The following is a 15461-nucleotide window of genomic DNA, read 5'->3' as shown; positions in this document are numbered from 1 at the left end:
TATTCCAAGTTGGATAAAAATCAGATTAGAAATATGCCTCCAGAGTGGTAACCAGTTCAGCCAATCAGATTCATGGTCACCTCATATAATATACATTGATCTTGCTCATATCTGAGCTCATCCATGATCTTGACTACAAAACCTACATTCCAAGTTTGATCACAATCAGATAAAAAATTCAGAAAGGTGACAAGCAAATGAACAAATGATGCTCACAAAGCAATACAAGTTCACTTAATCTTATGACCAGGCAAGCTAATAATTAAATTGCCAAATTCATAAACTGTAACTGTAATAACAGTTCTGTGAAAGAAAATGACAAAGTCAACAAAAAGCAAATTTTTCATTAAATTTTCATTCTGCAATAATACTTACCCGATCACATTGCCATTAGGGATATAAGCCTGTTACCTCCATAATCCACCTGTATCTCGTTTATTCCAAGGGCAATAACTCTTGCATGTTACCTCAACTTGCCACCACTGGTGTCAATAGTTTTTATGCCAAGTGATATACCAGTGATGATGCTTGCATGATAGGGTGGTTGGAAGTGTTTTTAAGTAATGTGATCAGGTAAGTATTCTCAGAGAAGCATAATTAAAAATTTGCTTTCTCTTAAATATTTTCGTTATCACATTAATGTTAGGACAGCATGTAGGAGAGAAAGCTGAACATCCTACCTAGACCTTAGGCATCCTTCTGGGGGAAGAAAGACTGTATTCCCTATGTGAATTATAACCTACTCTCCTACTTAAAGCAACACAGTTTATGGTCATATGAACCATGACTGCTCTATCATGTTAAAAAGATGATTATTTCAATGTTCTTACCATCAAAATTCAATAGTGAATCCAGTGAAGCTAAGAGACTGTGATGGTTTAATTGGGTCTAGTGGTCATTTGGGCCATAACCACGGCACCCACTGATTCAAGTTTTGTCTCTGCTAAGCTTAATAGATCATTACGATCACAGTAATTGTAGCAAGACATGAAGCTGTAGACTTGTCAAGATGGGTAGATCTATCATCAAGATCCCCATAATTGTAACTGTATAGAGTTGTAGGCATGTTAGGACAGAAAATCTATCCTTAAGCTCTGCAGAGTTGTCAAAAGATGAAGCCATACACCTGGTGAGATCAACAGATATGTCACTAAGATCCCCATAATTGTTACTATATGTAGCCATAGACATGTTAGGACAGAAAATCTATCATTAAAAATCTACACAACTGTTGAAAGATCAAGCCATAGGCTTAGAGATACAGTAGGATGTTTCAGAGGATCCCCTGAATGAGATGGCTGGAAGGATGGTGCAACTGATTGGATGATAGCTGATGGCTTCAGATGGCTATAAGGTAGTAAAAAAAATAGATCCATTAGAAACCCCATGTGCCTGGACTTACAGGTCTGACGGCCATCCTCAGACGTGGAGGGACTTGCACCACCTTGGCTGCATACAAAGGAGGATAAACTCCCTCACTGTATCCTATTTACTTGTAGGAATTGTAAAGTTTGTGCGTCATCATCACCCTTTCATTGCCTTGGTCAACTATGCAAAACTGCAATCAATACAAACTCATTCCATATAGAGCACAGACTTTATGGTACTGGCAAAGTACATTTTGTACACACAAGGCACATCACATGCAAATCATAGCCTTGAACTTGTTGCATTTATTATACTCCATGGACAGGTTTCACTGAAATGACAAGATAAACAAAACACAATCAAAATTTATAAATGAACAATGCAACATGTTAGTAAGGCAATAAAACAACAACCTTTACTAACCAAACAGTAGTGTAAATGAAACCATGGATAGTGACATACATCAATGAAAGTGTGTTGTACCATGTGGTCTACAAATTGCCAAGTCGAAGCAAGTGTACAAATTTATTAAGAAGAGTTTTACATAAAATATTTGTAAAATTCAAGAAATAATATTTATCACTTGTTTAGGAATGAATATTAATCTAAATAAATCCCATCTCCTGTATGGATGGTTCATATTTAACACAAAGCTCTGGGTTCATGAGGTATCTCGTATGATGTTGCGTGGAAGCAAAGCATAAAAACTAGTGACACCGGGTAGTGGTAAGGCAAGGAGGTAATGGGTAAGAGTTATTGCCCTTTGTCTACATGAGATGGACAAAAACAACAAAGTTTCGTCCTTTTAGTAGTGCTGGATTCACGAAGTAGCAGGCCTATATCCCCTAATGTTAATATGACTGGTGAATGTATGAAAAGGAAAAACATAATTAAAAATTTGCTTTTTCCTTCAAATATTTCCCTGATCACATTAACAGTAAGTGAATAGGATGGAATGCTGAACATCCTACCTATACCATGGGTATCCTTCTAGGGAAGAAAGATTGAATTCCCTATGTGAATGATAACCCACTCACCTACCTAAAGTAACACAGTATATGGTCACATGAACTGTGACCACACTGTCAGATTAAGAAGATGATTATTGAAATCTTCTTACCATCAAAATTCACTGGTGAATCCAGCGAGGCTGAGAGGTGTGTTAGTTTAATTCAGTTGATGGTCATCTTGGGCGCATCCTTGGGACCCACTAGATTAAGGTTTTGTGTCAGCAAAGCTAAATCCCCAAGATAAAAGTTACAAGAAGGTTGATGCTATATGCCTGGCAACATTTCTATGATGTCTCAGATCACAATGTTTGCATTAGAATGGTGAGGCTTTTAGAGATTGTTCTTATTTCATAAGCTGAAATTCTCTCTCATGAGGCGACTCTGAGCTATTGAGATGTCAGAGTATGCAGAGCATATAATCCACTTAAGCCTCAAGGATTTAACTTGGAAGGCCATGACCTAATTTCTCACCTTTACAAGCATAAAGAAGACCTTTGCACATGCCTTGATTTGTCTATGTGCATTTCAAGTAGTACAGACGGGATCATACATGGCGACTGCTCTCAACTCATTTACAGATGAGTGGAAGCATATGATGACTCTGACTGCACCTGATGGTGACTGGTTCTTGAGTACTATGCCTGGTTAAGTCATGAAGATCACCAAACCATCTGATAAGAATTGGATCAACTGAAAAGGCATGTCTCTCAACCTGCATGCAGAATCTAAAGCTATCAGGAAACAGATTAGTATGATAACAGCTTCAGCAAGGTCTGGACTAATGGCTTGAATTTTTCAGAATTGACACATGATAAGAGCCAGGACAGATTCCAGCTTGAAACAGGGTAACGTTTCGGCATATTCAAATCAAATTGGGATGACCAGTATCTCTTCTGCCATGATGCTGAGTGTGTCATATATTATGGAGTTGTAGCTTTTCATTGTAACTGGTGCCCATATTTTCTCCTCACAGAGCCAGAGAAAAAGTCAGCTAGATCAGGGATTGAGGTACTTGGAGAGACTGTTTTTGACTCAGTACTAGTCCCTGAAAACATGCCCCTTTCCTTCACAAGCACTCAGAGTGGAAGGTCTTCTCAAGATTCTCTCCACAATTGAAGGTCTATATTCTTTCTTTTGCAAGACTGTCCTGACAAGAGCCATGAAAGAGATGATGGTCCCAGACATGAGTGTAACACGTACAACCATGTTTGTTTGGAGAGATTCAGTTTGGCTGTAATATTCCTGGGCAGGTCTATTGCTAGAAAGAGCAGTTTGTTGACCCAGGACTTTTTGTCTCATCTGACATGGACTATCGGAATTATCTTGCAATATTTACAGTGCATCCATAGCCCAAGCTTTAGGACCCAGAACCTGTGAGACAAAAGTTACGCATTCATGGTTCCAACTTGTTGCAAAAGGCAGATCATGGGACACCCCCTAATCCAATAGATGAAGGGACTATTCCTTATGAATAACCGGACCCTCTCTGGGCAGAACATTGGCCAGGACACTGACTTTGCTGGGAATGTGTATGATTAATATGTTGATAAGAAGTTGGCAGCACTGATAAAGAAACTGCCAAACCAGTACACATGGGTAAGGCAGTTTGGTAGCCCCCTGTTTGAGGAGGTAAATTACCTCTACGTAGTAGTCAGACATAATTAGGATGGACTTCTCTCAGAGTCTGTCCTTCTTGGATTGAAAGGCATTTATGATAGCTTCCTAATGGAGGTTGATGCAATGAGCTAGTTCCTTAGTCCCCACTTGTTGTTGACTGTATTCAAAGTCTGTTAACAAGTGGTGGGCTACCCAATCGCATGTACTGGCACATGTACATACTGCCACATCCTGTTGGGAATTCATGTCATGAGCCAACCATGGTTGCACCATGACACATGAATGATCATGCCTTGTTAGTGATCTTGACATTTTGATCGAGTAGACTAGAAGACGGCACCAGTGAGCCAGCAAATTCATTTGTAATTGGCGCATATAAAGGCAGCCCAGCGGGATCAATTCCACTGCTACACTGAGGAGTTGCAAGAACTCCCTCACAGAAACTTCCATCCTGTTGCAAATAACTGTGCCAGTTCAACAGTCCATGTGACACAGACATGAGGGAGACATTCGTGATTGAAATTGGTCATATCCTCCATACCAAGGTGTACAAAACATTGGGATGGATGAAGGTTGTATTTTTTCCCCAATTCACAAGAAAACTGAGAGGATTCAAATGGTAAGAAAGACTGCATTTGCCTCCGAGGAGGATAAAACTTGCCATATGTTTTTGGTGGAGATCATTCAGATATGCCACAGTTGCTGTATAGGAAGTTGACTTGATCAGGATAACACAATCCATAAAATTTGGTAAAGACCTAGGAATTGATATTTAGACTGAATAGAGGACAGAAATTGGTAAACTTTTCATGGGAAGCAAACCAAAGAAACTTTCGAAATGGCAGGTGAATAGGGACATGAAAGTAGGCATCTGTGTGGTGGTGGTGGTAAGGGGAGGTAATGAGCAAGAGTTACTGCCATTTGTCTATATGAAGTAGACAGAAAAAATGAATTTTCATCTTTTATTTGGGCTGGATTAGGGAATAAGCAGGCTTATATCCTAAACATTGATGTTATCAGGAAATATATAAAAAAAACAAAGTTTGACACCTTTTAAAATCTTTAGTTATTTAAAACCTTCTGTAAATTGTCAGTACTGGCTTTCTATTGTGAAATATTTATGCGAGTTTTCTCATCTTCAATCTGTGCAAATCTGAATTTTTAAATACTTATTCTGATATTAATTTATGGGCAATTGGTGATGGTATGTTCCCCCTCCCCCCCACCCATACTTTTCTATGTAATGACCCTTACGTGAGGATAGATATTTAACGAATATCACAAGAAAATGCACCCCAACTAGGGATGGATGGGTAGGGAAATTTTATTGGGTCCAGGTACAGATATATATAAATACATATATATATATCTGGGTTGGGCATGCAGGTCTTGATACCTGGTAGGTAATTATTCTGGCCAGGTACCCATCCATATCTAGTTCAATCTATTGTTTTTTTTTATATTTGGATTGCTTGAACCCATTGCTATGTAAAGATACACGTTTTTAAAAAATAAACACTCCAACATTTGACAAGTGAGGAATTTTGGTGCACATTCATGTACAAAAGTCTTTCACAATAAACCATTATACTGTAACACCTCATATAACATGCATCTGTAATGGATCGCATTCAAGTGACCAAATTTAGTTGTATCCGTTCCACAGAATTCATTTCACATGATTTTAGTCCTTAGCTGATAACATTCAAATATGAACTGCACATATTACATGGTCTATTTTTGGTGCATGTTATACCCAGTATGAAACAGCCCTGTCTTTAAAATCCATTAAAGTGGCCTTACCTACAATGAAGACCCAATTTTATAATTAGGAACTACAATTTGAGTTGAGGAGGTTATACAGTGCAGTATCTTTACTGGCTACTTATGGAGAAAAAAAATTTGGCTGAGTACCATAGGTGGCTTAAAGTTGTTAAATTGTTATGCAGTGTCTACTTCAAACATGAAAAAGAAAAGTTGTCATCATTTGTACAGGGTTTAGGTGTGTTGTTGGACAACTATCATGCAATCAATCAACAAGTTCAACATAGTCCATTCCTGAAGAAAAGAAATTACTCCATTTGTTCATTACCAATTATTAATGCTGTAATCAAATGAACTGCATACAGTATTCAGATTCCTATGGAATATATTCAAGTTAAATTCTGTACAATGACTCATCTTGATACTGCATGATACAGTACATGGCAAGATGGCAACTGTGGACCTCAGCCATAATCTTATAGTGAGTTTCATTGATTTCAGTTTTGGTACAAATCAGTTTACATTTGTCAAGCTATATGGGAGCTGAATTTTAAAAAAACATGGGCTGCCCAAACTCCATTCAAAACTTAAATGGTCCATCCCGAAGTGTTTCGTATAATGCTGATGCTACAGTAAAGTTGCTTGCAAACATCCTTCTTGGAGGGGATTTTTCAAACTCCCATTTCCTGTATATGCTGAAATTCCAGCACAAAATGTTCGCAACCTTTATTTCTACAGCCATGATATGGTGTCACCAGATTTAGACATTGTTAAATCCTTATTATGATTTTTTTTTTTAAAAAATATTCATTGTAAAGCAAGCTAGGTTTTCCCCTTGAAAAGGTTGAGAATTTGGTTCTAACGAAATGTTACCTGTTTGCATTTCTGTTCAGTAAAACTATGATGTTCTCTAACAGTTTCTAAGATCAAAAGTTATTTAGTTTATGTACTATATTCTTTAAATAAAACCCCAAGATGCAATATTCATCTTGTTTTGAGCTTCAAAACCAAAAGAAAGGAAACAGACAAGAACATTGTTCTACTCATGATGGAAGCTGTAAACACAATTTAAGTTAAGGAGTTTGAATTGACAACACTAACCATGAAACAGTTAAGGGCTATTTATTAAAATAAAATGGCAAAGACTACATTCGAATCACAAAAGTACATGCAAAGAAAGCATGTTTGATGAGCTACAACTAAAGTCTGTGGCATACACTGTAAAGTAATGATCATTTTTAGTTCCACAGTATCTACAACACACAGGACTGACTTATCCATGTGAAACATCTATACACAATGGTATCCAAACTTGTCATATCTTGAGCAGTGAACAATATTTTTATAGTTAAATGGGAATCTGAAACAATTTTTAGTGATACTGCATACAAAAAAATTCCAAACTTTCAACAACTGATACCGATAACAAGGGTTCTGCTTTAAGTATGCCATGCTATCAACAAAACAAGAAGTTGGTCATGGTCTGCACATCGAACCTGCCTTATATGCTTCAGCAATGAGGGCATTTAATGAGCTAGCTAAAGAAAAGTTCATACTGAAGCTGTGCTGTATTCCAAATATCATGAGTAGTGTATAAAATGGAACTGAAATTAAGGTAAAAATTCTAACACTGAGATTAATCCAGGGGCCAGGCAGACACATACATGGACACCAAAGTGATCACTATGTAAACTTTCTGCCAGGGCAGGTTCAATAATTAGTGATATATGTAGTAAGATTGACAAAAAGCTACTGATTTTTGTACAAGTGAGATATAACATCAAACAGCACAGAGCCAAATCCACTGTTGAATAATGCACCAGCAAATCTGAATCTATGTCTAAACAATGAAACAACACTGACTCGGATCTGCCTGTGCATTATGCAAATTGTGATCTGTTTGCAACTGGATGCTACTTGTATGCAAGTATATACAACAGAATCTTTCACATTCATCTAATTATATATATCTTAGTTAAACTATATATCACATTTATTTATTTTTTTAACTATACAACAGTGCATCAGTTAACTGAAAAATTCAATCTCAGCAACCCAACAATGTGTCAAGTAATCTTCAATGAATAACTGGCAATGCAGTTTTTGAAAAATCACTTGTATAAATAATTTCAGATGTTACCTTATTATAGGTACATAAATATTAGTAAAACTTCAAATTAATGGACAGAGGTTAAAATCTGAAAGTGAATATGATCCATCACTACATGGCTCAAAATGCCCTCACTACACCATGCATTCCTGAAAATTGCAGTAAGAACTGAAAAGTACAGAAATTAAACAAAGACTAGATTCATAAAGAAAATATATTTAAATATGAAATAAAAGTATCACAGTATGGTACAAATTTTTTTGCAAGAAAGTCTTGAAATAGAAATGAATGAAAATTTAAGCAGTGAATGTCTTTTGGCAGTCATAGACAGAAATAATAAAAATAATAATAATAATAACACATTCACTGGGTAGGAAGTCATTATTCCTAATATTTGACTAAGGAATCACCCTTATGCATAACTTCCCAAGTATATTCTAAGTAGATAACTAAAGGCCTTAGTCAGAAGTATCAAAAATGTGAGCAAGACTTTGAACATAAAATCTTGTCAAGAAATAATGGTTTTACTTGTAATTCTTGACTAGTCTGAAAACTTGTACTGATGCAAAAATATCATACTCTGAAATATAACCTACACGCCTAAGTACCCGAGTGACTTGGCAAAAGTGCACAAGAATGCTTCCAACAGCATATGTTATCAAAGAATATTATGAGGCAAAACCGTAACAATTATATGTGATTATGAGTATATATAAAGTGTGGAATGTGACATTAAAAAACACACCAACCAACCCATCATAAATAAATATCACATGATTCCAGTAAAAATGGTTGGCATAAGTGCCATTATGGCTGTAAGATCTAACAGATCATTGGTTTGTACATGACCGGGGCACATGACAGAACATGACTTTAAACATGTGCATTGTGGAAATGCATCACTGATGACCAACATATTAACATACCCAGTACATGGCATTTAACCACCATGTATGCATGTTTTTCTGAGCTAAAGCCAATTTTAAAAAACTATCAAAACTAACTTTATAGATGAATTTAATGTAACTGTCTACTTCATCCTTTTAATGTTATGAGCTATCTTTCATCTGTTCCAAGGTTTGTACAGTCCTGACCCATTATTTTCTAAAATTATATAATTTATGAAGGAAGATTTCTATATTTTTCCAGGCATGTATGTGCCTCTATCAATTCTGTCACCGATTCAGTCAGTTGATACACTTATTTTGTTAGTATTCAATGCATCTCAAAGATGACAACGTAAGTATGCATGACCATATTGTGTAGGTAAAAATGTATGTATATCTTTCAAATACATTTCCACCAAATATTTTGCACACTGACAAAAAATAGGAGATATTGAAGTCAAATGAATGCTTTGCAGTATTCTGAAACAAAACCATTATTCTACCATTATATCAATTTATTTCATAATGATCTGATTATCTAATTAGTTTATTTATGGACCATTTGATCATTTTTTAAAACATAACTGGTCAGGTGCCTCATTGTGTCCGCAGGAAAGTCAGCTAGCTCCCATTTCCTATGCAGGATGTTTAATGCCACATAAAAACCCAACACCAATAACGGTTGCTCAAAATGATTATTCCCAGCTGGGAAAGAAGTTTATCTTTTTTGTTTGTTTTAATTTATGGAAAAGTTGAGTCAATTAAAGTTGTAAAGCACTTTGTACATTGCATGTATACTGTAACCAATAAGAATCACCAACAAAATATATAAAGTTGTTGATAATGGGATTAATTCATATCTAGAATGTATCACTGCCAACCTGATGTTTTAGACACTGTAGATATAGAATCTATGCATGTTGAGAAAGTTCATAAGCATCAAATGTTACACATTTACCAAAGTTCTTACATGCTCTCTATATGCACCAATTCACTTCAAACTCAAAAGAACCATGTTAAAGACTCTATGCATCACTATCTAACATGCTACAAAATAGACACATGATTCTAGAATAAATCACTCACTATGCAGAGAAGGTAAAATGAGATTCTTAATGCAGACTTGGCAATGACAAGTGTTTTTGATTGTAAAATGATATCAATGAGCAAAATAATTACATTTTGTCAGTTTTTTTTAAAGGATGCTTATTGTCATCAACAGCTTTCGAACTGAAAATATGTGTATTAAACTTCAAATGTATAGACTGCCTTCCAATATAACCATCAAGTTTTTTGGCAACCTTTTATGCTACATAAATTTGCCTCTGCAATAAGAAATTATTCTAAACATAAAATAACTCCTGTGTACATAAAATTAATTAATTTGCCTAATCTGATATAAATGTATGACAAACAGACTGCATTTCTGTCAGGTAAAATTACTATTCTTGAATTAGCAGGATATAAATATTTACAAGGATCAATAAAATTCTTCAAAAAAAGTAAGGCACTGAGATAGGTCGATCTTTAGGAATTCTAGCTGACAGAACTTTAGCATATTCTGATCTCTCATAGGCAGGAAATCTATTCTGATATTCTGTCTCCCAACTGGATGTTTCTCTGGATATTTTGTCAATGAGGGGGTCTTTCATTTTCTTTTCCCGTGCTGAAACTTTCCGTTGCATTTCTTCTCGCCGCTTAATTTCAATCAGAGGTCTCTTTAGTGCCAGAAAAGCTGCTGGATTTACAATCTAAAAGGACAAAAAAGATGAATGTCACACTTATTAAAAGCAAGAAATCAAGGTCGTGACAACGCCTAAGGAAGAAATCCAGATCATGACAATGCCAAAGCAAGAAATCAAGGTCCTGACAATGCCAAAGCAAAAAATCAAGGTCCTGACAATGCCAAAGCAAGAAATCAAGGTCCTGACAATGCCAAAGCAAGAAATCCAGGTCATAACAATGCCTAAGCAAGAAATCAAGGTCCTGACAATGCCAAAGCAAGAAATCAAGGTCCTGACAATGCCAAAGCTAGAAATCAAGGTCCTGACAATGCCTAAGCAAGAAATCCAGGTCATAACAATGCCAAAGCAAGAAATCAAGGTCCTGACAATGTTAAAGCAAGAAATCAAGGTCCTGACAATGCCTAAGTAAGAAATTAAGGTCCTGACAATGCCTAAGCAAGAAATCAAGGTCCTGACAATGCCTAAGCATGAAGGCTAACTTGATGCTCAAGTTTCATTCTAAAATACAGCTCTGCATCACTACAACATAGTAACTGGGGTCCATTACTGCTGACAACATAATGTACCAAACTACCGTGCAATGCAAATGATTGATAACAACAGCATGCATGAACATAAAAATATCTTTGTCACCTCAATGTAATTTAGCACTTGTCAAATGAATGCATGTAAGAAAATAAAAACAGCATATTAAAACTTTCTATTGCTTTTCTTGAATCTATACTCATCATGTATTTGGAAGATCCAAATCTTAATATTGTCATTAAAAACTGGGGCACCTTATTTTATTACGTGCTTTTTGAGGTTCACTAAATCAGCAATCTGGTTCTGACTATGGTGAATGAAAGTCCTTTTCTATATATATTCTCTCAGAAAACATCACATTTTCCATGTTTCTTTGCTTTAAAAAAAAAATGTTCTTAATCAGCAGGGAACATATGAGAGAATCAAGCTAGATGAGCAACTGATCAACCTTCACATCAGAGATGTTGAGTATAAACCCCACTCGTTGTTAGTTATTTTATCAAGAAATAAAAAGATGAATCTAGATACTGACATATTTTTTACGATATCATCACGATGTTTGTACAAGCAATAAGTAGTGTTGAAAAAAACTGAAATATTGATCAATAGCCCATCATAATCAATCAACCTAAGATTTTAATTGATTTGTTGTTTTCCAGATTATTTCATGGACAATTTTATTTTTGCGTACTTCAGAGTTGTAATATTCCTTATATCCAGAAAATTCTAACAGTTTAGTAGCACATCTGTCATCAGCCATGTTGCTGGACTTTGGCTAAACCAGAAAACTATAATGTAATGGGAAGCTGCTAAAATCACATATTATACCAAGCATATGCATGGTTTCTTTGAAACTTTGTGAGAAAAGAATTTGATCATGAGATTAAAAACACAGACCATCAAACTTAATATCAATGCAGAAATGAGTGACCACTGAGATGCCATCAAAATGATAACCATAAGTGTACCATGGTTTATCTCTGCATCTAAAATAGCTTTTACATGCACATGTGTACATGTATATAGTGAAGGAAAAAAAAAATCCTTTACAATATTGAACTTTGACCTGTGACCTTGATGATAAGACCACAAATGTGCCAAGCAACACATATTCCAGACTTTTACTTTGGTTAAGCTGGGGGGGGGGGGGGGCACATTTTATGTACTTCTGTACCTTTATAATAATCATTATATGGAGATTTCTTAAATCTGAGGGAACAATGGCAGTTTGGACTGGGAGAATGTCCCTGGGGGATGACTGGCAGTTTGGACTTAGAGAATGTCTCTTGAGGGAACAAGGGCAGATTTTTGGTTTGTACTGGAAAATGTACCCATGGTTAACATTTGCAGGTTAGACTGAGAGAATGTCCCTTTGAGGAACAATGGAAGTTTTGACTGGGAGAATGTCCCATGGGGGTAGACTGGCAGGTTTTTACAGAGGTAATATCCCCTAGGGGAATACTGGTAGTTTAGGCTGGGAGAGTGTCTCATGGGGAAACAGTGGCACATTTGGCTGGAAGAATATCCCATGAGGGAAGACTGGCAGTTTGGACTAGGAGAATGTCCCCAGAGCTTGCTTAAGGAACAACATCATTTTCTACTGACAATATTTAATATATATAATTGCTTATCAGTTGACTCCTACTGCTAACAAGAGAGACCCTGTTGCATAAATCTGGGTCTATTTTATTTGTTCAACAATTACTCATAACAAACTGCACAGACCCAGATCTGCTGGTGTATTATGCAATGGCAGATCGACAGTTTGGGCAGTGTATAATATGTACTGAATTGAAAGAGTTCACTTTATATAATGTATTGTAAAATTTGAGCACAAACTGGCAAAAATTTTTTTTAAGATATCAGCATTCATTTTCTAATTTTCCAACAAAGAACATTCACCATCTCCTTAAAGAGGGCAATGCATTTATTACATATAACCAGCAATTCTTTTTACTGATATGTAATTACTATCTGGTCTACTGAACAGTGTGTGTGCATGTGTATGTACTTCGATCTCCTCCACAATATCCAACAGTGCAAACACTATGATCAATAATTATTATATAAGGAAATATTTAGTATCTATGTGGTTTCTTTAGCTGCCTTCCTACCCATTATATCCAACCTATTATTATCCATGTGCTACTAATTATGATCAGTGTCTGATTAGAAAACTTTCAAATAAATAAAATCTTACATGAACATATTAACTTCATGCAGGTTTCTGAAATGTAGCCAACTGTGAAATACTACTTCTCAAATAAGACCATTCTTGACAACTCTTATAGAAACCTATCCTAAATTCATCCCAAGGGAAAATCCCTTATTGCACATCATCAGTCACTGATTTCACCCATTAATTTAATGTTAATTTTGCCAAGTAGCCTAGAGGAGAAGTGGCAAAATTTTTTCTTCTTAAATCAAAATAACACCAAGTTTTCAGCAGTTACCTAGATTTTTTAAAAAGGCCATGAAAAAATTTATATCACAATTACATCAACCATAGTTTAGCCTAAGTTTCAGTCAGATTCTAGTTGAAATTCTTTTTCTTAAAAGATCGCCAGTTCTGAAGAAAAGAAACCTCAGGATATTTACAAAATAGAAAACAAAATCCCCCTACTGTTTGCTGTATTGCAGGGATAGAAAAAGAAAATAAACAAATTAACAAATACACAATATGGAAGAGTATATTTACCTCTTTGGATGCTCTAACATTAAATGTCCTCTGCATTCCTACATCTCTTCCTGTTTCTGAGACACCATACATGGCAAATGGAGGATGTTCATGAGATGCACTGGCAGGGCGCTGGGGTGGACTCTTTCTCTTGGACTTTTCCATAGCTGCAGAGAAGGGTTGTGCCTTGGGTAATTTTCTCAGTCTGTTGGGTCGCTTTGGTCTCAACTTGTTTGCAAATGTTTTATCATCAACTTTTTTGGGCTGCAGCAAAGTGCTTTTACTTCCTGTACCATTTAAAGATTACATTATAATTACTGAGATCTGTAGGATCCATAAAGGGGACAAATATCTGTGACATACATCATTTGGGAAAAAATATAAGTTAGAGTTATAAACAAAATATATCTTGTATCCAAATATTTGACCACACCAAATATAGTAACTCAGAAATGAGAATTATGTACCTATCACTAAAGTTATATCTTCAGAAAAAGTATGCTCACTGCATTATATTGTGATGAGTAAAATGAGATAAACAAAACAAACCATCACTCTTGTCTGTTCCTAGATGGCAAACCTATACTGTGATTTCTTGTCCGGTTCTATATTCTGGGATGCTCCTTTTACAAAAGTAAACTAAAACAAAGACCAAAAGTGTACATATGCCATCTGAGGGGGAGCTCACCAGTTATGATGTACATTTGAGAGAGTGACATATGTAAGGTGAAGTTATTTGCATTAGAAACATGCAGCTGGAGAGAATGTTGGCATACCTCTATGCTGCTTTGACGCAATGTGGCTGACATTTCTTTGGATATTGTACTTGTGGAAACTGTACATGATTTAAGCACATTGCTAACTAAAATGACTGCTCCCTTGTGCTAAAAAAAATAGCCTGAATTAGTCTAAAGTACATTATCTTTAGCAGCTATTAAAATAGGGAAAATGAATTTTGCCAATCTCTCTATTTTTTTACAATTTACCTCTGAAGTTCTGGAAGTGAAAATGACCTAGTAGAGCTAGCAGTTTATTGAAAGGTGCACATTTGGAGTAAGGCCAAGCTGTATACTCTATAACCCATATTACACCCATCAATCCTACACCAAATAAAAGAAATTAAAGGTTCTTGAACAATACCATTGATGTATACAAGGTCTTTTTTTAAATAGCCAGTATAGCCTGAGAGGAAACCCGGGGGAAATTCTTTTTCTTTAAAATTCTAACCCTATGCAAAATATGAAACTGTAGAGCACCAACTTAAAACAAATATGAAAATTTAAGCAATTATTTTTCTTATATTCATATCATTATGTATGATGTTCTGAACAAAATGGTAAATAAACTAATTCTGTTTATTTTGCTCTTGCTTACATAATATGCCTTGACACATGTTTGTATGAGTAGTGACCTTAATTATAGGGAAATTAGAGGTTTCAGAATATAGGAATAAAGTCAACTTAAATTTAAAACTATTGCATTAAGTAAAATAATTATATAATTAAAATGTTTCTTTTCATTTATTTGCAATGAAATTAAAAAATAAATGATGACAAAACAAGCTTTCTTCCATATTAAACAATAAGCAAATATTTTAACCTTTGACCACTGATCTTGATGCACCTCATCTGTTCCATCCCCTTTCAAACTGTAAAATTTATTGTTGACATCCCAGGAATAATTTTGTCTAGTTTCATGTTCCTGTCTTTCAGCATAAGATTGGTTGCTATGTTGACAAAATGTAATGTGCTTTTTTAA

The 15461-nt window shown here is 35.5% G+C and overlaps 1 protein-coding gene across 2 annotated transcripts in view; it reads right to left on the bottom strand.

Moving 5' to 3' along the window:
* Positions 1 to 6865: 6865 nt before the first annotated feature.
* LOC149771920 (uncharacterized) overlaps positions 6866 to 15461 on the bottom strand; it is a 30710-nt gene continuing 22114 nt past the window's right edge. For both annotated transcript variants that reach the window (XM_089948089.1, XM_089948088.1), the window contains 2 exons: positions 13725 to 13990; positions 6866 to 10507 (listed from right to left, as the gene is read on the bottom strand). In XM_089948089.1, the coding sequence (XP_089804215.1) occupies positions 10250 to 10507; positions 13725 to 13990 (524 nt within the window). In that variant the 3' untranslated portion in view covers positions 6866 to 10249. The remainder of the gene's footprint in view (positions 10508 to 13724; positions 13991 to 15461) is intronic.

The sequence above is a fragment of the Sinohyriopsis cumingii genome, unplaced genomic scaffold (genome assembly GCF_028554795.1).
Source record: "Sinohyriopsis cumingii isolate HCF-2022 unplaced genomic scaffold, ASM2855479v2 utg001591l, whole genome shotgun sequence".
Classification (NCBI taxonomy): Eukaryota; Metazoa; Mollusca; class Bivalvia; order Unionida; family Unionidae; genus Sinohyriopsis; species Sinohyriopsis cumingii.
The sequence above is the reverse complement of the archived record's forward strand: the minus strand, read 5'-3'. Positions and strand labels throughout refer to the sequence as shown.